At 40.0% G+C, this 23,260-nt stretch overlaps 2 protein-coding genes and 4 non-coding genes across 11 annotated transcripts; all 6 read left to right on the top strand.

The window, feature by feature from the left end:
• The first annotated feature begins 887 nt into the window (after window positions 1-887).
• rpl10 (ribosomal protein L10) lies at window positions 888-5,659 on the top strand. Its single transcript, XM_031310869.2, has 6 exons — window positions 888-1,041; window positions 2,496-2,554; window positions 3,074-3,181; window positions 4,551-4,689; window positions 4,904-5,066; window positions 5,441-5,659. Exons 1-6 carry the CDS (start codon window positions 1,019-1,021, stop codon window positions 5,594-5,596), a joined length of 648 nt encoding a protein of 215 aa, XP_031166729.1. The 5' UTR covers window positions 888-1,018; the 3' UTR covers window positions 5,597-5,659.
• LOC116058928 lies at window positions 1,951-2,083 on the top strand. The gene has a single exon (XR_004107152.1). It is a non-coding gene; the product is annotated as a small nucleolar RNA SNORA70 (small nucleolar RNA).
• Window positions 2,734-2,866, top strand: LOC116058935. Its single transcript, XR_004107155.1, has one exon. It is a non-coding gene; the product is annotated as a small nucleolar RNA SNORA70 (small nucleolar RNA).
• Window positions 3,743-3,875, top strand: LOC116058931. The gene has a single exon (XR_004107154.1). It is a non-coding gene; the product is annotated as a small nucleolar RNA SNORA70 (small nucleolar RNA).
• Window positions 5,170-5,302, top strand: LOC116058936. The gene has a single exon (XR_004107156.1). It is a non-coding gene; the product is annotated as a small nucleolar RNA SNORA70 (small nucleolar RNA).
• Window positions 5,660-8,353: 2,694 nt separating the features above from the next.
• dnase1l1 (deoxyribonuclease I-like 1) lies at window positions 8,354-21,371 on the top strand. Of its 6 annotated transcripts, none has more exons than XM_036007907.1 (10): window positions 8,354-8,423; window positions 11,536-11,683; window positions 13,833-14,008; window positions 14,779-14,867; window positions 15,001-15,090; window positions 15,216-15,328; window positions 16,422-16,534; window positions 16,622-16,779; window positions 18,811-18,907; window positions 19,884-21,371. In XM_036007907.1, the coding sequence occupies exons 3-10, from the start codon at window positions 13,859-13,861 to the stop codon at window positions 20,055-20,057; spliced, it is 984 nt and encodes a 327-aa protein (XP_035863800.1). In that variant the 5' UTR covers window positions 8,354-8,423; window positions 11,536-11,683; window positions 13,833-13,858; the 3' UTR covers window positions 20,058-21,371. The 6 variants fall into 6 exon arrangements, with proteins under 6 accessions (XP_035863800.1, XP_035863801.1, XP_031166786.1 ...); XM_036007908.1 differs by lacking the exon at window positions 8,354-8,423 and adding an exon at window positions 11,096-11,285 and having other exon boundaries at window positions 13,850-14,008; XM_031310926.2 differs by lacking the exon at window positions 8,354-8,423 and adding an exon at window positions 11,096-11,285 and having other exon boundaries at window positions 11,536-11,687; window positions 13,838-14,008.
• Window positions 21,372-23,260: the final 1,889 nt, after the last annotated feature.

The following is a 23,260-nucleotide window of genomic DNA, read 5'->3' as shown; positions in this document are numbered from 1 at the left end:
CCATTTCACACTGAAATGTCACACTGTCGTGGTCTACACTTAAATACAACTGAGCCATTGTTAACATGTTATGTGATTTCATAGTCTGTGGTCTCGACTTCTGTTGATGACAGTAGACACATAAGAGTGCCTGAAGTGCTCAGTTTTGCACCTGGGTGGGACGATCCGGTGGCTGATCGAGCTGCCCTTCTGCCACAACTGGTCATGGAGAGGGGTTATTTAAATTTTGTCCTGTCCTTCATCCTCCTCTCCTCCTCTCCTCCTCTCCTGTTTCTCTGGTAGTCCATCGCCAGCTCTTAAGAATAGAAAGTAGCAGTGAAGAACAAGTTGGCATATCTCAAAATTGTACTTTAATTGATTAAATGTAGCCCACTTCCACCACCGAAAACTTAAAATTCAACACAACTGTTTTTACTGTTGTGACAGTCAATAAATCTGCTGCGAAAAGGAGATGGAGAAAAGGCCAATTCTACCTTTGCTGAGGGCTGTTTTACATTTTGACATTTCACTGTAGACTAAATGTTAATATTAGAGTTAGGTCCAAACTGGTTAAATATTTTATAGGCTATTAGCCTATTTATCTTTTTGCCCTTTGTCTAAAGCAAAAGTCAGAATTTAAGTCAGGGATGTACAGTTGATATTAAAGTAGACTAGTATAAGACAGTATAAAACTACACTTCCCAGCATTCCGTTGAAGCTTGTCAACTGGTATTAAAGGATTTTTTACAACGATGTATTTAAATATATATGTGATATTAACGTTTCTATATCACTACAAATACATGCTGAAGAAAAAATAATACGTTAATGAATATTATGTAAATATTTTTTTTCCCACAGGCATATGACGAAGCGGAAGTCGCTTCATCTTCCTTTCCTCCATTAGGTGAGTACGTGGTGGGAGCGTGTTTTCTCCGGCTCTCCGTAAAATACACAGTTTTAAAGTTATTTTACGTAAATATTGGCCTCGATTTAACTAAAGAACACATTTGTATTTGTTAATTTACAGATCGCAACCATGGGCCGCCGACCAGCCCGCTGGTAAGTTCTGTCCTGCATCATTTCAGAACAGGGCCAGTTTACTGGCACGCAGAGGAAAATGGCAGCGGCTCCGGTTCTCACCATGTGCACTGTACTAGCTAGCATCCCGACAAGTCTTAAACCTAGACTGTTATTGTAATATTGTAAACTGTGTCTACTACATGGTGTGTAATGCAGTTAATGTTTTTTTCTTTATCCACACTGTCATAATGCAATTTCACTGATAGAAAGCGCTAACGTTAGCTTGTTGAATGCGTCTTGAGCTATCTTGAGCTAACTTCAGCTAACGTTAGCATTAAGCTAGCGCTAGCATCCTAGTGTCAACTTCAAGCCTAACATTAGCCACTTTTAAACGTTTTCATGTGACGTTAAATGCACGTCAACGTTACAAAACGTATCTCTAGCCACAAAGCTCTTTATGACAATCCAATGTGGGGGGTTTAATTAAAGTTACCAGAGTTTACAATGTAAAACTGGTTGACAGTTGAAAGCATGGTGAGCAGTCACCTTAAACATCAGAAATGGTGATTTGTCCCTCTCAGTACGTCTGTTGGTCCCAGAGATGCTCCTAAAAGGTGCCTCTACAGTTTGTAACGTTATAGAATCCATGTACAGCTTCTGTGCGATTACTTGACTGTGATGTTGACTTTATGCCCATCCTGCATCCTGATAATAGATTTACTAACGTTATCCACAGCTACAGTTACTGCAAGAACAAGCCCTACCCCAAGTCCCTCAGTTATTTGAGCATATGGCTGATATTCTTTTTATCTGGCCAGTAACGTTATTTATATATTATAAATTGTCTCAATGTGAGAAGCCCTCATTTTTCCCTTCTTTCAAGGTCTTCAGTGTTGGGCCTTGACTTCAAAGTAATTCACACCTCACAAATATCTGCTCTTGCTAACCCTGCAGCTTATTAAGCCGACCAGTTGTGCTTCAGTGTGTTTCTGGTGTGCAATGGCTGCAGACAGTAACTCTTTGGTTGTGTATGTCCTCAGCTGGGTGGTGCTGAGTGCTTTAAGGGACCACTGAGACAAAATAGTATTGCCGTCCATAGTGAGTGATAATTGATAATCCACTTTCTGTGATGGTATTCACACCGGTATGAGTGTCTCTGACTAGATGTTGTAGTACATTTGAGTTACTCCATTTGATTAACTCTCAAATGTGTCTGTGATAGCATTATTCCCTGTGTAGATTCTAAGATCAGGATCAGAACAGATGTTTGGAATATGTAATATGTTGTATGTGCAGACATTTCAGACGTCTTTTTACACTGGGCTTTCTATTGTTCATGCGGACATGCATAGTTTAGTGTAGTTTTATTTTCATAAGTGTGTTTGTGTACAGGTGCAGTCAACACAGTGGATTACTTGAAAGTCTACCTGCAGAAACAACACAGCACACTGAAAGTCTCTATCGATCTCTTACATTCAACTCTCTCTCCACAGCTACCGTTACTGCAAGAACAAGCCCTACCCCAAGTCCCGCTTCTGCAGGGGTGTGCCTGGTAAGCTGCTTTCATACTTCACCAAAAAACTTTAATGAAAATGAAGAGAGTCAGGTAGAGCTGCCTGTCAGTACAACAGCCTGAGCTGTGACGTTACTGTATTAGTGTAAGTTTTCAGAGTGTTGTTGGGCTTTAACTGCAAAGTAATTGCATGTCACAAATACCAGCTCTTGATAACCCTGCAGCTTATTAAGCCGACCAGTTGTGCTTCAGTGTGTTTCTGGTGTGCAATGGCTGCAGACAGTAACTCTGTGGTTGTGTATGTCCTCAGCTGGGTGGTGCTGAATGCTTTAAGGGACCACTGAGACAAAATAGTATTGCCGTCCATAGTCTTAATTGATAATCCACTTTCTCCCTATGTGTGTGTGTGTGTGATGTTGTTCACACTGGTATAAGTCTCTTTGACTATATGTTGTCGTAGACTATTAAATGAATCCATCTCATTAAGTCTCTCAAATGTGTAGGTGACTGCATGATTTCAAAGCTTTTACTTGTTTGTTTTTTTCCTTTTGTGTATAGATCCCAAGATCAGGATCTTCGACTTGGGCAGGAAGAAGGCCAAGGTAGATGAGTTCCCCCTGTGTGGCCACATGGTCTCTGATGAGTACGAGCAGCTGTCTTCTGAAGGTGAGAAGCCACGACCAAACACACAGGGTGCTTTTCATTATGCTGACTTAATGCTTCCTCGCAACCTCTCTCCTCCTGTGACCCGAAAATCGTCCCCTCCTCTGCCATCATGGAGGATCTTCAAATCCCTTGAAATGCACCTCGGGGAGAGAAAGAAAATACCTGTGTACCTACTGAGATGACTTTTATCAAGTGGTGTGACGCATAAATGCAGCACCTCCACATGACAGACACAGCTGTGCAGCACTTTATAAATAACTGTTTGGGACGAGGAGGAGATGTGTTAGCATAATGAAAAGCATTCATAGATGTACATGTGACCTAAAGTTTTTTGAGTTTTTATTTTCTCTTCAGAAATGTAGACATTCAGACACTTTCAGTCCTAAATTAAACAAACCTCTTCTCACTGCTGTGGAAAGCACAGCAAGCAACCGTTCTAAATAAGAATGGAAATTGGTCTCAATGTGAGAAACCCTCATTTTTCCCTTCTTTCAAGGTCTTCAGCGTTGGGCCTTGACTTCCAAGTAATTCACACCTCACAAATATCTGCTCTTGCTAACCCTGCAGCTTATTAAGCCGACCAGTTGTGCTTCAGTGTGTTTCTGGTGTGCAATGGCTGCAGACAGTAACTCTGTGGTTGTGTATGTCCTCAGCTGGGTGGTGCTGAGTGCTTTAAGGGACCACTGAGACAAAATAGTATTGCCGTCCATAGTGAGTGATAATTGATAATCCTCTTTCTGTGATGGTATTCACACCGGTATGAGTGTCTCTGACTAGATGTTGTAGTACATTTGAGAGTTACTCCATTTGATTAACTCTCAAATGTGTCTGTGATAGCATTATTCCCTGTGTAGATTCTAAGATCAGGATCTTCGACTTGGAGAATTGAACAGATGTTTGGAATATGTAATATGTTGTATATGCAGACATTTCAGACGTCTTTTTACACTGGGCTTTCTATTGTGCATGTGGACATGCATATGTATGTATGCATGTAAAGGGTTACTTTTGGATGTTATCAAATGCAGACACTATAAATGCATAGATGTACAGTATACATTTGCAAGTACATGTGTAGATTACTATGGGAGTTTTGGCTAGTATTTATACATGTCTGTGTGGCTAAATCTGTGGCTCCTTGGAAGCTTTGGTGGTATATTCAAGTGAGGTGTTATGCATCCACCAGTGGATATACTTGTGAAAAGAAATAACCCTCCCCTAAAAAAGCAAGGGCAAAGGTGGTGAGCAAACAGAAAAACTAATCATCCGCAAATGCTGGATGCTTGTCCTCTTATGGTCTCAGTGCAAGCTGAAGTTGAGGCACTGATGTCAATGTTTGATTCTGATTCTTCTCCCCTCCCCCCTGTAGCTCTGGAGGCCGCACGTATCTGCGCTAACAAGTACATGGTGAAGACCTGCGGTAAGGATGGTTTCCACATCCGCATGCGCCTGCATCCCTTCCACGTTATCCGCATCAACAAAATGTTGTCCTGCGCTGGAGCTGATAGGTGAGAATCTGTCGTGTGTGTGTGAGTGAATGGTTGCTTTAGGTTCTAATGGATACATTGGAATTAAGAATTGCTGTCTGTTTTTAAGTCGGGGTCTCTATACCTTCTTGCACTGGGCTGTTGAAATGACTGTAATCTTATTGAAAAAGGATTTACTAAATATTTTTGAGCCAAATCGTCACATTTGCTCCGGTCTCCATCTTCTGATTCTTAGGCTCCAGACTGGAATGCGCGGTGCTTTCGGTAAACCCCAGGGCACCGTGGCCCGTGTGAACATTGGTCAGGTGATCATGTCTGTGCGTACCAAGGCCCAGAACAAGGAGCATGTGGTGGAAGCTCTGCGCAGAGCCAAGTTCAAGTTCCCCGGACGCCAGAAGGTAAAGGAAATTGTTGCTTGGTTTCCTTGTGTTGAACAATATCATGAAAAGAGAAAATATCAGCCGGGTTACCGTGCATCCCTCACGTTGTCACGGTACATCCCTGCAGCTTATTAAGCCGACTAGTCTCGCTGCTGTGCGGTTCTGGTGTGCAAAAGTTGCAGAAAGTGACTCTTTGGTTGTGTATGTCCTCAGCTGGGTGGTGCTGAATGCTTTAAGGGACCACTGAGACAAAATATTATGCTTCTCAAGAGCCTTTCACAGGCTTAAGTCATTTTAGCCATTTGCAGATGTGTTTTGTAACATTTCACCATGCTTTTTGGCCTGTAATCATACTCCCTAAGTCTGACATCTGTCATTGTACTCCCTTTCAGATCCATATTTCCAAGAAGTATGGCTTCACCAAGTTCAATGCCACCGACTTTGATGACATGATGGCTGAGAAGCGCCTGATTTCAGACGGCTGCGGGGTGAAGTACATCCCCAGCAGAGGCCCCCTGACCCGCTGGAAGGCCCTGCATGCCAACTAGAGCTTCTGCAGGCTTTCTGTGCCCGCAGTCAACCAATAAAAGTGGGTTTGATTACAAAAGTGATTGTGGTGATGGCTTCCTTCATTCCTACATTGGGCTACTGTATCCAGTCTTTGTCTGTGGTACAGGGAATGTTCAGATTTTAAGTCTGTTTAATTGATACAACCCAGTATGTCAAGTCACAAATTTGCCTCCAAGAGGCTTGACAATGTGAACAACAAAGGACTCATGCTGTCCTTAGACCCTCACTTTAAGTAGCAGGGATTCATGCCTTGGTGCTCAACAAGTTGACTATTTCTTAGTTGTGTTAAAGGGTTCCCTCCAAATTGATGCATAAAATTTCACATCAAATCCTATGGACCTGATGTACTATCCAACTGCTAACTTGTAAAACTCCATCTAAGTGACTGGACATGCAGATGTATTGTAAACACTGTCTAAAGAAAAGAATCACGTCCATGATACATCAATGATCCTTGGAATATATTACCGCCATTGTAAACAACCATATTTCAGATTGTAAACTCAAACTTGATTACATTGCACTGCAGCAGGATTCTTAATCACATAAGAATCATGGGATCACAAAAAATCATCTTGTCACACTCCATCCTAATGTTTTTTTTTTCACGGTCAAATGTTTTTATTCAGTATAGTCACACAGGGTGGCAGAGCACCATCACATGGTGCTCTTTCAAATTACAAACAATATGCTGAGACATAAGAACGCATCCCAGGACCAAAAAACAGGAAAGACTGGAAGGAGGGAGACATAATAAAGACAACAGTAAGAATATCTGCAGCTTACAAAGACATTGACAGAGAGACATAAGGGACCAAACATGCACAAATAAAACCGTAACAGGTACAGTATCATTAATCAAGGCAGATATTTTGGATGCAATATTGTTCCAGAACTGGAAAACAGGAGAGCAATCTCAGATCATGTGAATATATGTGCCATCCTAATGCGTTTGTGTCTGAACTGACTCACATCAGTGTCCTGCGAGCACTGGCAGTTCCTGGCGTGGTTTAGGTGTGTGATGATGCTGTACGTATGTGATCGACAGATGGTTTATCCAATTACCTGCCAAGTGCCGGCCTTTTCCCAAACCATTTTCAATGACGGCTCCTCAGATGGTTCTGCATAACAACATCTTGCGCATCAGATCTTGGATGTAATGTTAATGCCCCTTTATTAGGTCACGCTCTTCACTGCATGTTAACCTTAAACAGTGGGTGCCAAGTCAACTTCAAAAGTAACAGCTGCTACACTTTCTATATATTCAGTGTTATTTCCATGGTCATCTTTAGCACTGCAAATGACTTCCTGTAGGGCACGTAGTTCACCTGTAAAAAGTGAATTATGTAGCTATAACAACTGTTTGGACAGCAGTTGGTTTAGGACAATGCATAGTTTTTTTTAAATAGTGCTTTAGTTCTCTGAATAATTAATTATTCGTTATTATAAAAGTAAGACCACTTACTTAGACTTCAGAGGACAGACCAGGTATGATCTACAAAGATGCCAAAGATGTGCAGTGGATAAGAGACGCAGATGCTTACTGTACATTCCCACGGATAAAGCTCATACACTAACTACTGACTTATAATAAAAAGGGAAGTGTGTGTGGTTGTGGCCAGTGGTGTAGTCTAATGTTTTGTAGTGGGTATACTGTACTGTATATATTAACCAGAATCCAGTCTTGTATAAAGTACTTGAAAGCAATACTTGAGTAAAAGTACAAGTATCTTACCAGAAAATGACTTTGGTAGAAGTTAAAGTCTCCTTAAAGTCTACTTAAGTATTAGAAGTAAAAGTAAAAATACTTTGATCATGAACTTTATGGCCGAAGGTGTGTAACGTTATCTTCATCACCACTGTCGTCGGGGTGATCATCGTCTGTTACCATGGCGGCAGAGCCTGCAGCAGGTGCTTCCATGACGGTATAAGTTATTATGCTTCCTCCTCTCATTTGTTTTTTGTTTTTTTTGCTGCTTGGCAACAAACAGGCATTAGGTCACCAACTGGAGTGGAGCGTGCATTATCTTGGCAATTTAGGAGCAATGATTCTCCAAACCTGCTTTTACAGTATAACAAATTACTTCTGATTTTATTTTGTAGTAAAGGGTAACTAAGATGCTTAGGGGAGATGTAGTGGAGTAAAAGTATACATTTTATTTAGGAAATGGAGTGGAGTAAAAGTAAAAGTTTCCGGAAATATAAATAAAGTAAAGTACAGATACGCGAAAATTCTACTTAAGTACAGTAGCGAAGTATTTGTACTTCGTTACATTACAACACTGCCAGAATCTGCCTTTGGGGGAGGGGGAGAGGGGCATGTTATAGTGGGGGGTCTGGGTGTCCTCCCGAGGTAAGTTTTGAGCATCATCGACTTAATTTCCTGTATTCAGATACACTTTTATGCACCAATTTACAGTGGAAATACCTTTATTTGTGTGAAGGAAGAAAAACACAGATGACAATTCAAAATGTACCAAAATTATAATGGAAAGTATGTTGCGTGTCATTAGGCATTTTTAAGTGGGTATATAGAAATCCTGGAGCTTTCTTAGTGCGTATACCTGCGTATCACGTAGACTACACCACTGGAACTTGTGACGACCCTCTCCGCCATGTCTGGCTGTGTGGCTGCTTTCCTTGCAGGTACTGTAGGTGGGCGTGGCAGAGGGTCCTGAGCTCATTAGTTCCACTGGCAACACCTGGGCTCTGTGGGCTAGTGAACTTTTAAAAGGCCTCTTGGATTCAGTTGTGGTCTCTCCTTGCTGAGTGACACACCATCATACTGGCCTTGGTTGCTCTCTGGTTCGTTTTGCTGCACCTTACAGCACTACACATACATTCTTTCACTCATGCACCCACGCATCTCACCAGGGACGGACTGGGATAAAAAAAACGGCCCTGGCATTTGCAACACTCCGGCCCTATTTTTGTCAATAACCTAAGCTTGGAAATTAGTAACTCTGCCTTCTGAGTGAATCTTTCCACGCACCTCGCCGCAGTACAATCTTGAATATCTGTGGCTGCATGCATAAAATAACTCATTAAAAATAACCAAAGACATATAATCAGTAGTGGCCCATGGGAGTGCGGCCCTTCTGGCATTTGCCCAAATTCCAGATGGCCAGTCCGTCACTGCCTCTCACTGAACCAATTTTTCAATTAATTTATTTTTGCTTTCCAGTGTGGGCGACATCTCACTCAACATCGAGTTATACCTGCAGACTCTACACTGGTTTCACAGCTTTGCCTTCATATGCAACATCATCACCATTAAGTTAATCATACCTTTAGTGTTAAGGATTTGGCTCGGTTCTGGCCCTAAGGCCTCTAAAATCTGACTCCAATTCAAAGTTGTCCCAATTTGCTCCTCCTCAGCATATTCGTTGATCCTTAACCAGTACACTGAAATGACTCAAGGAGACGAGATTCTTAATTAACTCACTTTTAGTAACAGTATTTTACGATACAAACACATATGTGGGCTCGAACAAAAGACTAAGTATTCCCTAGCAATCAGAAAAAATGTGGGACTCAGGTCCACTCAGCCTTGAGAGTTCAATCTCCCCCCTACACTATTTATCCTCTCCTTCAGTTGCCAGGCAGAATGTGTGTGTGTGTGTGTGTGTGTGCGTTGCGTTGCGGTTCCACTTCCTCCTCCTTGCTCTTTGTGTCCGTTTTACCGTGCTTAAACACCCACACGTCTCTAACAGCTATCTAGCAACTGTTTCCTGTTACCTCTGTCTAGCATAAAACAGGCTTCTGACATACAATGAAATTTTGAAACTATGATGAACTATAACAGAACACTTCTAAATAATAAAACATATCTCAACAATAGGTACATGGAGTACTAAACTGTCAACACCAGAGTGTCCATGAGATGAATTGGTTCAGCTATTGACACAGACACATTGTAGAATCTCTGACTTTAATGTGACAAACAAAAATCTAATTTGAGACATTTATTTACTATTTTATTCATATATATTAGGCTACTTTTGTGAACCAAAGACCTTTGTGAACTCATTTTAAGCACCAAAACAATTGAATGCAGGTATGTTTTCACAAGAGATTTGAGAAATATTTCCGCTTCAGGGCCAAATTATCTCTTTATACTGTATAGGGTTGCACAATATTGACAAAATGTGATATTGCGATATCGATTATGAATATTGCGATATATATATTTTTAAACATATGTAAAATTACAAAGGTTATGGGAAAACGCATCAAAATAGATTCATAACAAATACAACACAAGGTTTATTTCAACTGACGGTCATATTGGACTAGTCCAACATGAATAAATAAATAAGGACCACGTCTACAGAACAGGACATGTTTTACTGGTTGGACAGTGTAAAATAAATAAATAAATAAATAAAGAGCACAGGACACAACTTTTCTTTCGCTTCTCTCATTCGTTCCGTTTTGTTGTCTCTATCTATTTCTTCACTTATTGTCACTCTGTTGAAATATGCACACACATGGTAGGCTCCATAGGGTTTGTCACGTAGTGGACCCGTGCACTGACGTGTACTAACATGTGCAAGTGGCACGGTAACTGGTCAATGAAACATGATCATTATAGCGTTTCAAGCTCTAAATCAAACACAAATAAGCCACACAGCCAACACACATTCCACAAAATAAACAAAATATTGCATACTTATTGCGACACTTTCGATATAATATCGCGATAACGTGATATCGCGATAACGATATTGAGTCGATATATCATGTACCCCTACTGTAATATAGGATACATTGCTCTGGAACAATTTTGGGCGTCGCTATACAGAAGGCTGAGTTGGTTCTGAACATTTTGATATGAAACACATGGAGATCAGTTATATGCAAATACCCTTAAAATGAGAATTCAAGAAGATATGTAAAAATACCCTAAGAAATCCGAAGGTTAAATACGATATATTTTCTTATCCCCTTCTGTTGGAGTATTCATACTGGGTAACAGGGAATTAGAGCTCTCTGGGGATTAATGGACCCCCAAATATAAATAATGTCAACATACTACATTTCTTTGTATGTGAATGACAAACAGAAAGAATATAGATTTCTTCATGTGTAGCCCATATAACATATAACACCTGAAATATTTCCTTATTTTGTGATATAACACTTTTTGGTCATTTTTGTATCTTCACATGAATGTGTCCAAACTCTAGGTGTCATTGTATATAAATAAAAGAAAGGGACAATATTGTTCTGGATTTAGTCTCCCAGTTTGATATACTTCATAAAAAGAAATCTTGCACCCCTTTTTTTTTTATATAATACAACTTCATTCTAATATTCAGCAACACCGGACATCTGATCATATAGCATGTGTGAGTCACTTTTCCCTGCAATATAAAAAGAAGCATATGAGTAAGAGGCTATATTAAGAACGACTCCACCCTGTTTCTCAACTCCAGCCTTTTTATTCACACCCATTTTTTCAAAAATACCGGGTGCAAAATGACAATACGCACCCCTTACTGCAGAAACGACCATTTCCCACTGGATCTGACAAGCTGAAGGTCGCACTTTGTTTAACTTGTGATACCAGGCAGATGTGTGAGTGTGTGATTGTGAGAGTAATACTGAGAGCAACAAAGAGGAACAATGCAGTAGATTTCCACACTGGAGTGAGACTTTAAGAGGGTAAGAGAACTAAAACAGAAAGAAACAAAAGCTATAGGAAAAGACTGAACTGGTTAAAATGTACAAAATGCTACAGTTTATTAAGACATTGTAATGCCATTCATCATTTCACATAGATGTTGATATCTATCTTTATATGAATTCCTTGAAGGTTCAAATATGAAAGTTGAATAAAAGGGACAAAGGGAGTAAAGTTAAAAAAAAAACAACTATCTTTTGACTTATTAACATGAAGAAACTCTCTTGCAAGCCAAAGATCCGTAGCCTGCAGTCCGACTGGTGGGCAGAGAAAAACAGAGAAAGTCCCTCCCCCCCAGGAAACACAGACCAGAAGCAGCTTCGAGTTTCACTAGAGAGGAGAGGGCAAGACACAACAAGTCCAACTATCCAACAAGCTGGTAAGTAGCAAACTCTCACTGGGGAATGTGATTTTGTAACCTAATGTGTGTATGTTTGAGACAGAGACAGAGAGAGAGAAACAAAACTGTGACTGTTCATGTACATGATACATGATCACATTCATATATATATATATATATATATATATATATATATATATATATATATATATATATATACACACTACCAGTCAAAAGTTTGGGGTCACTTAGAAATTTCCATTCCACTCCATTATAGACAGAATACCAGCTGAGATCAGTTGCATTGTTTTTTTAATCACGGCAGCAGTTTTCAGACTACATTATGTGCTTACATAATTGCTAAAGGGTTCTCGACTGTTGTAGAAAGAAGTGTCTGATCTTTAATGCAATATCTACATTGCCCATTATCAGCAACCATTCATCCAGTGTTCCAAAGGCCCATTCTGTTTACTAATGTGATATCATTTTAAAAGGCTAACTGAGAAAACATTGGAGAACCCTTTTGCAATTATGTAAGCAACATAATGTAATCTGAAAACTGCTGTCCTTATTAAAAAAACAATGCAACTGATATCAGCTGGTATTCTGTCTGTAATGGAGTGGAATGGAAATTTCTAATCATACTGTACAGTGGCGATTCTTGGGTCTGTTGGGGCCCTAGGCAAAAAATTCCTAGGGGGCCCCTCAAAACCTACATGTTCCTCACCATTACGTTTCAAACTCTACAAATGCTGCTTACGGGCCTCAACTACGGCAAATGCTGCCACTATGTCCTCCAGATCTAAAGACCTTGGCACATTTCGCTCTATTGAAATAAGAGCCAGTCCTGAAAAGTCTCTCCTGGGACATGGCTGACCTGAGTTTTAAAGCTGAGAAGCAACAGTGACTGGAAGAGTTAATAGCAGACGAAAGGCAACGCTGAGGTTTCCATAGAGATTCAGAAGCTGAACTTTGCACACAAAATGTGTAGCTTCCCAAGTATGATGCATTACAGAATATACAAGTAGAGATGAAACGATTAGTCAATGAATCCAAAGTCATTCTTTGAGCATGAATGCCAAACATGCCATGGTTCCAGCTTTCCAGCTTTATACTGAGGCAATTTTAATAATCTAAATTTATTAATTAATTTTGAGGTTTGAACTGGTGGTTAGACAAAATAAGGGTGCACTATAAGACAGAAAAATCCGTAAAAAAAAACCGGATAATGTCCTGGGAGAAAATTACCAGTACATTTTCCGTAAAGTTTACCGACATTTCTGTTAATCCAAAAACGGAAAAGTCTGTATACAGTATATCCTCTGTATATGTAAATGGACATTTCTGTTAATCCAAAAAAATATCAAAATACGGAGAAACACCCGTGAAAAATCATTACAGAAAATTCCTCCATGTTAACACGGTATATTAGCCCGTATTTCTCAATTGATTAATGGAGAAAATAATCAGCAGATTAATCCATAATGAAAATAATAATTAGTTGCAGTCTGATACACTCTAAATGCTATTTTTAGGAGATATGAACAGGTGTCATAGGTCTGTTATATTTGTTATCATTTTATATTAAATGTACTGTTACTGTAACCTTTGTTGGCTTTAAAGGAATAGTTTGACATTTTGGGAAATACACGTGTTTGCTTTCTTGCTGAGAGTTAGATGAGAGGATTGAGCCCACTCTCACGTTTACGCTAAATTTGAAGCTAACACAGGGAGGTAGTTAGCTTGGAGCTAAACAGCTAGCATGTAACGCCACGTAAAACCACACCCTGTCGTTTTTACATTTCTGTTTATGTATAAAATACAAGCAAAATGCGTGTGAGCTTTACAGGTGCTGGTACTACTTGTGAACTTTAGGTAGCTTTTTCCAGTCTTCATGCTAAGCTAAGCTAAGCTAATCACTCCTGGCTCTTGCCCCATACTTGAGGAGCAGATATAAGAGTGTTATTGTTCTTCACATCTAACTCGCAACAAGAGAGCAATAATTTGACCAAATGTATTTCCCAAAATGTCAAATTTATCTCAAAAGAAAAGCTACAGTTCTTATCCACATTTGTACAGTGCATGCAATCCACATTGTATTTAGAGTTTCTGCTGCTTCTGCAGTTTTGTGTGCACAAACTGTAGATTTTTCTCCTTTCTTCCTCGCATGTTTTCCTTCACACACAAGGTAACCGTCTCCTGCAGCTCTGAGCCATGAGGTCCTCTTCCCTCCTCCTACTCTCCTTCCTCGTGGGTGTGTGTGATGTTCGAGGGGCGTCACATTTTAGAGTCTGTGCCTTCAACCTCCATCACTATGGGGATTCCAAGTCCCAGAACAGCAATGTCATGTCTATTCTTACCAAGGTAAGACGAAGACAAATGGATACTTTTGATATTTTCTAGAACATCAGTGGGCAAATAATTTTATTTATTCCCTTTTAGATGACTTCATTATTTAGTACATACAGAGTATCAATACTCATCAATAATAAAATACTCTCTGGGGACCTCTATTGGTACAAATAACTAAGTACAAAGTTATGAGGACAAATCAACAAATGTCAACATTCCTTTTGTTTTTACCAACTTTTCTTAAAGGCATACTATGGAACTTTTCCCTCTTCGGTCCCCCTACAGGTTGTCTCATTGGAACTACAGCCGCACGAGCTGTAGTTCCAATGAGACAACCTGTAGGGGGACCAAAGAGGGACAAGTTACATAGTATGCCTTTAAGAAAGAAAAGTATGCAAGAGTGATTTTAAATGAGGTAATGGCTTTTCAGTGACACGCCTATCACGACAAAACATTTCAAATGTGGCAGAGAACACCCTTATTACAGTGCAAGGCTGTGGAATGCAGACTGTAAAATAAAGCAGTCCCCTTATTTAACCCTTTTCACTGTAATAATAGATTATATCTTGTGCATGAATACCACAAGTGGCCACTTGGCATATTGGCAGCAAGGCTAAAGTGGCAGCAGCGTATCCAGCTCTCTTACTCCATGGTCTAGGCCCACTACCATGGTTTTCACAAGCAATAACATAGCCAGTGTTCCTATACCCAAAATGCAACATCCACTTTGATGTGTTACCATGCAAATCACCTTTTCATTTTGCCGTGATGTGTTGTCGCAGATCATCGCTCGCTGTGATGTGTGTTTGCTTATGGAAGTGAGAGACACTAAAGAAAAAGCTGTGCCACTGCTGATCGACAGCCTCAACCGGTGATCACACACACACACACACACACACACACACACACACACACACACACACACACACACACACACACACACACACACACACAACAGTATCAACAGTTTTACCCATTTCTGTCTGTGTCTCCTCAATATTCAGCTATGACACGGATCATGATTACTCATCTGTGGCCAGTGGGAGACTGGGCAGGTCTGCCGGATACCAGGAGCAGTATGTGTTTGTTTACAGGTGAGCTGATCCTGTAAACTTGTGGTGCTACTTACTGTATGCAAAGTGATTTAACCAAGCTGTAATGCAGCCTCAGTACAGGCAGTAATGTTAAGGTTGTACTGTGTTTGTCTGAATGTGTGCAGGACTAATACAGTGACAGTCACTGGCCAGTATCAGTACCCAGACGATCGACCCGGAGATGTCGATGCTTTCTCTAGAGAGCCTTTTGTCGTCCGCTTCAAAGCCCCCATGACAGGTCAGTGCTCTGACACTCAGGATTCCCTTCTAAGGTCTCCTGCACACTGGCTGCGTGGCATGAGCGTGGCGTTTCTGTTGCGTGGCGTTTTCTATGTCTTTGCACACCAGAAACGTGTCTGACGCGGCGCTGCTGCTGCTACCCTTGTCTGTACACATATGTTTCCCATTGATAAAAGACAACGTCGGCAGTATTGACGGCAAAATAGGCTACAGAATATTTCATTCTGTATTCTGTATATTGACAGGTGCAATATTTGAAAATCGATAATTATTTATCATTTTTTTTAATCACATTTATATCTGCATTTATGTCAAAACCTAGAGACTTTCAAACATCAAAATGTCATTTATTAATATGTATTTGTGTCAAAATGACATATAAACATCTTTTCGTATTCTATTTTGCCTGGAAACGCTTCCAACACGCTTGCACGTCGCGTGAAAAATAGGCGTCGGTCCTATTTCTAGCATGCATGCGTTTTCGGCGCGGCTCGAGCCGCACCTGAGACGTGGGTGTCACACAGGCAGTGTGAAAGCTCTAACCTGTTAACATGGAAGCCGAAATAAAAACGGACACGCCACGCAGCTGAGACGCTCACGCCACGTAGGCGTTGTGCAGGAGCCCTAATATCTTTTGCTACATTTCAACTCGCGGTCACACTACTGCAGCGTTTCCTAGCCCCTAAAATGGAGACAATTGGAAACACTGCTGCCCCCACTTTCATTTGAAAACTCCAGGGTTGCTTTGTAGTCTGGACGGGCACAAACGGTGACCCTTTGAAACAATGATGCACTTCAGTCAGTCTTATTAGGTCTTCATCAGGTAGGCTTACATGCCTTTCAATAACAGTTCCACCTCGTTGTCGGTCCAAACTTATTTATCCCTGCTCTTACTTTTCGCCATTGTTGTTCTTTCCCCAAAGTATTTTTAACTTCTACATCCATGATTTTTTCAACTGCAGAGTAACGGTGATTGTAGTTGTAGCCTAAGATAATGAAAAGCACGGTGATGTTTGGGCATAAAAACACCTTTCCCTGCACCCTCCCTCCCTCTACCCCCACCCCCCCTCCCCCCGCCTCCCTATATTCAGATATAAAGGAGTTTGTCCTCATACCTCAGCATACCACTCCAGTCAACACCACTAAAGAGCTTGATGCACTGTATGACGTCTTGCAAGATGTGAGGAAGATGTGGAAAACCGAGGTGAAAGCTCATTTTGCTGAATGTTTATGGTAGTTTGAAGTGTAAGAGTGTGTAGCCTTACCATGACGTGTGTGTGTATATGATCAGAATGTGATGCTTCTTGGGGACTTCAACGCTGACTGCGGCTACCTCGCTAAGAAGAACAAGAAGAATGTGCGTCTGATTACAGAGAAGAACCTCACTTGGCTCATTCCGGAAAATTCTGACACCACTGTGCGATTGTCCACCTCCTGCACCTATGACAGGTAAACTCACACTTCTTAAGGCTTGGCCCCATCCAACCCATTGCTCTGGGTGGACTATAAGCTTTTCAGTAATTACATTTACATGCACTTAAGCTTTAGTGCGTAACGTTTTGATATTAATGAACGTCCGTTACATTCAAGTCATTGCCAAATGAGTTGCTACAAAGCTAATTAAGACTCTCAGCTCTACACAACTCTCTCTGTATTTCTCAGTACGGCCATGTTCAGAAGATTGTGTCGTTCGATGACTTTATCGCGCAGAAACTCGAGTGAAGATAATTACCTCTTCTGAAGAGTCCATTATGTTTTTTTAATTCTCTGTGTCCTCCTTGGCTACTAGCAACTGTGTGGAGGAGGGGTGCGTGATGACGTAGGCTTGTATCATGTGGACGTGCCGACAGTGTTGTTGTCATTACTTAGAATTCCTCATGGGGGAGGCAGAAACTACGCACCATAGCTTTAATGTTCCGCTTTTTGCCCTTATTCCGAAAAAGACAATATCCGTCTAAGCTGTTTACATGGTAAATGACAGTGAATATTCCACTAATAATACCGTTTACGTGCAGCCGTGTAAAAGATTTTTTAAAGGTTTTCCACTGTTGGCGGACTTGTTGGACCGTGCACAGCCTCCCTCTTTTAATCCTTTAACCACCTTCTTAAAAAGGTTGGCGTTGCGATGTTTGTGCATATCCAAAAACCTGTTGATATCCAAGTCTTTCATAATGTTTAAAAGAAGCTGCGTTTCTCCTTCTTTTCTTTTGGCCATGCATCTCTACTGCCGACCTGCAAACTGTTGGCTGGTTGGTTTACAACAACCATAGCAATGCACAGATCTGACCGTAAGACATAAACAGGCAATGGGCCATAAACTGCAGTAAAAACCCTGATTGAGACGCAAATTCCAAATGCGCTGTATATGTCCAAAGAATGCCTCTAAAACCAGAATAATACTGGCATATACCACATGTCTTAATAGGAAAATGCTAAATTCGACCTTATTCTGAATATCCAAACGGAATATGCTCTTTCAATAACCTGTATCAAATTCGGAATAATATTGTCATATTTGGAATAATAGAGGACTATTGGTGTGCATAAGAACGTACTCAATGTCATGTATCTATCTGACATCTGATGTTGTCTCAGGGATCTAACTACTGGGTAGTGTATTTGTACCCTCTAGTTCAGGGTTTCTCAAATGGGGTTACGTGTACCCCAAGGGGTACTTTGGAGGACTGCAGGGGGTATGAGAGCTGTTTGTTGCTGTTTTTGAAGTTTGTCACTTTTTTAAAGTTTTGTCACTTTGTGTCACTATTTTCGACCTGTTCTTGCCTTCCTTCCTTCCTTTTTTCTACTGTCTTCTTTTTTCTCCAAGTTTGTCGAAGTTTTTCTAAAAACAATTCCGCCTTTTTCAAGGTTTTTGTCACTTTTTCGAAGTTTGTCTTCCTTCTTTCTAATGTTTTTTTTCTGTTGCTGTTTTTATAATTTTTTTATACTATATTCCACCTATTCTTGCTTTACCTCCTTCTTTCTACCGACTTTTTCCAAGTTTTTAGGTTTTTTTAAAAAAAGTTTTTGTTGCTTTTTTCTTTTTTCATTAGCATTTAAATGTTTTTTCAGTTCCATGGCTGTTTGGTATATTTATTGCTAGTCTATTACTTGGCTTAAAAACACAATTCAAATGGGGTACATTATTGAAAAAGGTTTGAGAACCACTGCTCTAGTGCGTTGTCCTTGTGGCTGTCAGTTTGGTCTTAGTGTGCGGTGAGTATGTCTCCAACATTCTCTGTGACCAGCGGAGGTAAACTTGACTGAACGTGTTTACAGAGCGAGCGAACCTTCAAGTGTTCAAATAGTATCAACAGGAAGCATGGAGGAGAGAATCAATCTGTGTAGCTTCATTAACCTGGGCTCAGTGAGCAAAATGCTGATGTGTGAGCAGGCCTTAACTCTTTAACATGCCTTCATATTTTGAGTGAGAAATGAATCAGTAAAATGTGTGTTTCGTCTGTCCATTCTGTGGCATAACAGGATCGTTGTGAATGGGGAAACGTTTGCCGATGCTGTTGTGCCTTCTTCAGCCACCCCGTTTAACTTCCAAATCGAATACCAACTCACAGAGGAGCAGGTAATACACTGTGTGTGTGTGTGTGTGTGTGTGTGTGTGTGTTCAGCTATAAAATGTAAATGTGACAAACAACCTCAAACAGTAAAAATATGCAGATACCACAATATAAAACCCACATTCTGTTCTACAGACGGAGTCACCCTGACGTTACTTTAACACAAAAATCACTTCCGGTTAGACTACTGACAGTTGACTTATAATGTGCAGATATGTGAAATCTGCAAAATTGTTTATTTATGTTGTCATTATCAATGTTTAAAGACATAAAGGTAAATACGGAGGTCCGACCTACAGTATCTGACATCTCTACTGTGCTTATTTTCTGTCCTGTGTTGCTTTGCTAGCAGCTTCGATAACCTAAATCTAGTGTCACAAATGGCAACATGTCACCACCGGTCGGACTGACTACTAGTTTAGGGGGTCTGCATTTTCTTTAGTCTGTGGCCCAACAGGTACATTAGGTCTCCATCCTAATGTTGTGAGAAAGTGTTGACATATGAAAGCACCAAACATGCATTTTAGGTGAATGAGATGAGAGTATAGCCAGTTGTTCCTTGTCCCAGTGTGCTCTGCGCTGTTAAATAGTATGTGGCCCCGAGACTAACTTCCCATTCATATTAGGTTCTCTTCTACCGCCGAGATCTTTAAGTCTCGTCTTAAAACACATTTTGATTCTTTGGCTTATGATTTAGTTTAGGGACATTTGTATAGAAGTGTATTGTTTGTACGATGTTCATTGTGTCTATATTTTTATTGTCTTCCTTTGTTTTTATAACATAATATAACTTTGGACAGCACTTTTGTTCAGCCTAGGTTGGTTTTAAATGCGCTCTATAAATAAATTGACTTGACTTGACTTGACATGTACGGGACGCAGGGGTTTTCTACCCGGAAGTTATTGTAAACAAACATTGTGATTGGCTCTGTAGATGTGTGCTGAGGTTGCTAAACTGTTTGTTCTGTGGTTTGTGTTCAGGCGCTGGAGGTGAGTGACCATTACCCAGTGGAGGTCCTGCTGAAGAACAGCAAGCTTCTCAAAGCGGGGCACATGCTGAGGAACGTTGCGTTCAAAGTCTCCTCTACTGGTGGCACTCCCTTGGCATTAATGTTTGTTCTCAGTTCCCTTGTTTTTCAAATGTTATCGTCATAGTTAAAAACAATATAAATGTAGTTTATTGTCATCTCAGTCCGAGGACAATCTCAGGGAAGCGAACTTCACCAACTGATGAGAATTTCATGATTCCCCAACACTGGGCGTCCAGCACTCCACAGAGCCGCTCTCCATGTTGGGTTCAGTGTTAGGAAAAACCACAGGAAATGACCCAACTGTTGACATTTACCATAATGTATTCCACCATTTTGCACAACATTAACTACCTTTGTATCTGGTACGGGTCAAGTTAAAGAATATTTGCTTAACTGCACTGCAGACAAAACAGTACAGATGCTGGCGGATGTGAAAAATGTTGATAAATCCTCAAATGAGTAATAATCTGTCCACTTAATGTACAGTACCAGTCAAAAGTCTGGACCCGCTTTCCCATTTACGTGAATGAGAAAACGTGTCCAAACTTTTGACTGGTACTGTAATTAATTTGATCCTTTGGTTTATTAAAGTTGTACCTTTTTTCCTTCAAATTGATCCGAGGCAGAGAGGATCAGGTGCACAGGTGCTACAGAATGCTAAAGCTGCTGTTTCTATAAAGTGGATGTGATCTGCAGTATTATCTTAAATGTTATAGACAGCTGTTATTCTGTCAAATACATTTCAGGCATATCAGAGATAACGGAACAATGTCAAAAACCAGAAGTATCTCCATGTGTCTGTCCCGAGATCCAAATCTGAGTGTCAAGTGTTGATCAATGTTTGGAAATTATTGTAGTAGTTAAAGGTAGGGGTGGGGGGGAAAGATATATATAAAGCATAGTATCCCAATATTTTCTGTGGCAATACTGTATCTGTACACAGACGTACAGGCTTTGATTATATAAATTACTCATGAAAATTTACAATAATAAAATCAATAGCTTTTTTAGTCCGTTCCCATTTTGCAGTAATAAAAGCAAAGTGAGATGGACAAACAGACAAAAATGATTTTCCCTTGAGGACATAATTTGAAGTTGGAAAAAAGGTAATAATTGCAATATATGACAGAATATCGCAAGTATGGTGATATGGTATTGTGGGGCCAGTACTAGTCAGAGGGCATGTATCATTAAGCTGAGAGAACAAATGAAGTAATTCAAATGAACAAACTGAGGCACCGAAATATTTACACGGAGCACATGAATTACTAATGTGGTGGTGTAATGTATTTAATCATTTTGTCTGTGAAATATAGAGGGATGGTGGTTGCCACTATTAGTAAATGTTGATGCCTTATACAAGCTATATGCACATACTCTTTTTAACACATTTGTTTTGTAATGCTATATATAATAAATTTCGTAAACCCTGTGGTGACTTGTGTGTAAACATTTCTGAGAATAAGGAAGGCAAAGTCTGTGTAATAACCACAAACAAGATATTTGTTCTTCTTTCGTTTGTATTTCATTCTTCTCTTTCTTTTTCTCCTCATTTTAGTATTTTTTTTTTATTTTATTTGCCATCTTATTCTCCGATTCTATGTTTTGGAGCAAACCTCGTCCCCTCATTATTCCCTAAATGATCACAGAGACTTTAACATAAGAAACTTGCTAATATTGGGTAACAGGGAAAAGAGAAGGAAGCAACCATTTCACAGTCCTGAAAACTACAGAATGAATACTGTAATGTACTGTACCCAACACACGTCATAAATATGTAGATTAACAAACGTAACTATGTTAAATCTTTAGACACAATTCATTGTGAGTCAGGAACTCCAGCTATCTTACTTCTCTAGTTATGGAATGCAGGAAAAACTACTTTCAGAGTTGACTTCCTGTTGTCCTGCGTTGCCAGACCTCCACAGCGCTGTGTCACACAAACATAGTGAGCTTATTAGCAGAAACCACAGATTCAATCACTCAGTCAGATAAGTTACTGCAGCCATAGGTGTCGTAAAATGTTCGTAACATTTGTTGCTTCGGAATTTGGAGTTCAGTTAACTTTCAACTTTTGTTTTTTACTGTGTGTGTGTGTGTGTGTGTGTGTGTGTGTGTGGGTGTTCTCTGATTCTACTGATATGGGCTTCGCGTGCGCCCAGCTCGGCCCATATCGTATAATGTTCTGTCTTACAGCATACTGTAATATTTTACTGGTAATAAGACCGAAATAATATTATTTAAATAAAGAAACGAATACCATGATAACATCTAAATAAATGTTGATAGATGTAGTATTATAGTTTTAAAAATATCAATAAACAAAGCAATCCAGCTTCCCTGGCAATAAGACCGAAATAATATCATTAAAAGAAATACATATAAACCATGAAAAGATGTCGTGAATAAATGTTGATTAAAACAGCGGTTATAGGGGTACAAATACCACTAATAGCAAAACTGTATACAGCTTCTCTGCTGCAGCCCGACTGGCAGAAAGAATCGTGATTAAATTACGTGAAGGGGCCGTGTTCTTCCTTTCGTCTATATCCGACGGTGAGGGATTAACATGAATGTCTATCTGATGGACCCCCACGTCGAAAAACAACGCAAAAGGTACACCTCTTTCGTTGGAACTTGACGCCAGGGGTCCTTGACCATACGTCAGACATTTGACGAGTAGTAGTGAGACTGTGTTGGTTTCAACAATCAAAGCATTTCTTTTGCCTAGTCAAGATATTGCCTCATAAATATCTTAACACCTCACAACATTCAGCATGTTCTCTACCTCTCTCTACCATGTACTGCTGTAGTCCTGCACCTGGACCCAGCTGGTTTGTACATACGCAATGCACACTATCCATTGCTTTGCTTCGCTTACATTGTATTCATCCTCTGGTCCAGCTGTTTGCGTTTATGACAAATAAAGTCCAGTTTAAGTCCGTCGACCAGAAAGCACCAATAATGTTGCGGTCAAAGCATTAAAATGGCTATCATCAAATGAATAATCAAATCATATTGAATGATTTGATTTGATTTGAATTAAAACACCTCTTGTTGGGCACCACCCAATAAGATCAGGAAGAAGATAATATAAAGTATTTTACTAAAAACAATGTATATGGACTAATACAAAACTAATCCCTCTCCATCATCACTTATGACCCACTAGAATTGTGTGGTGGTGTCAATGACACCACCACACAATTTGAAAAGTTATTTCAAAAGGTTATTACATTTTTTTTGTTCATGTCCAGGATAAAGGAAACAACAAACTTCAAGCTAGCAAGCTACACACTTGAAGATTTGGATGGTGCAACTAGACAG

The sequence above is a fragment of the Sander lucioperca genome, chromosome 12 (assembly GCF_008315115.2).
Source record: "Sander lucioperca isolate FBNREF2018 chromosome 12, SLUC_FBN_1.2, whole genome shotgun sequence".
NCBI classification, from domain to species: Eukaryota; Metazoa; Chordata; class Actinopteri; order Perciformes; family Percidae; genus Sander; species Sander lucioperca.
Note: the sequence above shows the minus strand (reverse complement) of the source record. Positions and strands in the feature narration are given on the sequence as shown.

Excerpts from the sequence above, each read along its gene's own strand:
- rpl10 (XM_031310869.2), top strand. The coding sequence starts at position 1,019 with ATGGGCCGCCGACCAGCCCGCTG. Across the intron at positions 2,555-3,073 it reads CTTCTGCAGGGGTGTGCCTG|ATCCCAAGATCAGGATCTTC; the intron begins GTAAGCTGCTTT and ends TTTTGTGTATAG. Across the intron at positions 4,690-4,903 it reads TCCTGCGCTGGAGCTGATAG|GCTCCAGACTGGAATGCGCG; the intron begins GTGAGAATCTGT and ends TCTGATTCTTAG.
- dnase1l1 (XM_036007907.1), top strand. The coding sequence starts at position 13,859 with ATGAGGTCCTCTTCCCTCCTCCTACTCTCCTTCCTCGTGGGTGTGTGT. Across the intron at positions 14,868-15,000 it reads CTGATCGACAGCCTCAACCG|CTATGACACGGATCATGATT; the intron begins GTGATCACACAC and ends CTCAATATTCAG. Across the intron at positions 16,780-18,810 it reads ACCTCCTGCACCTATGACAG|GATCGTTGTGAATGGGGAAA; the intron begins GTAAACTCACAC and ends GTGGCATAACAG.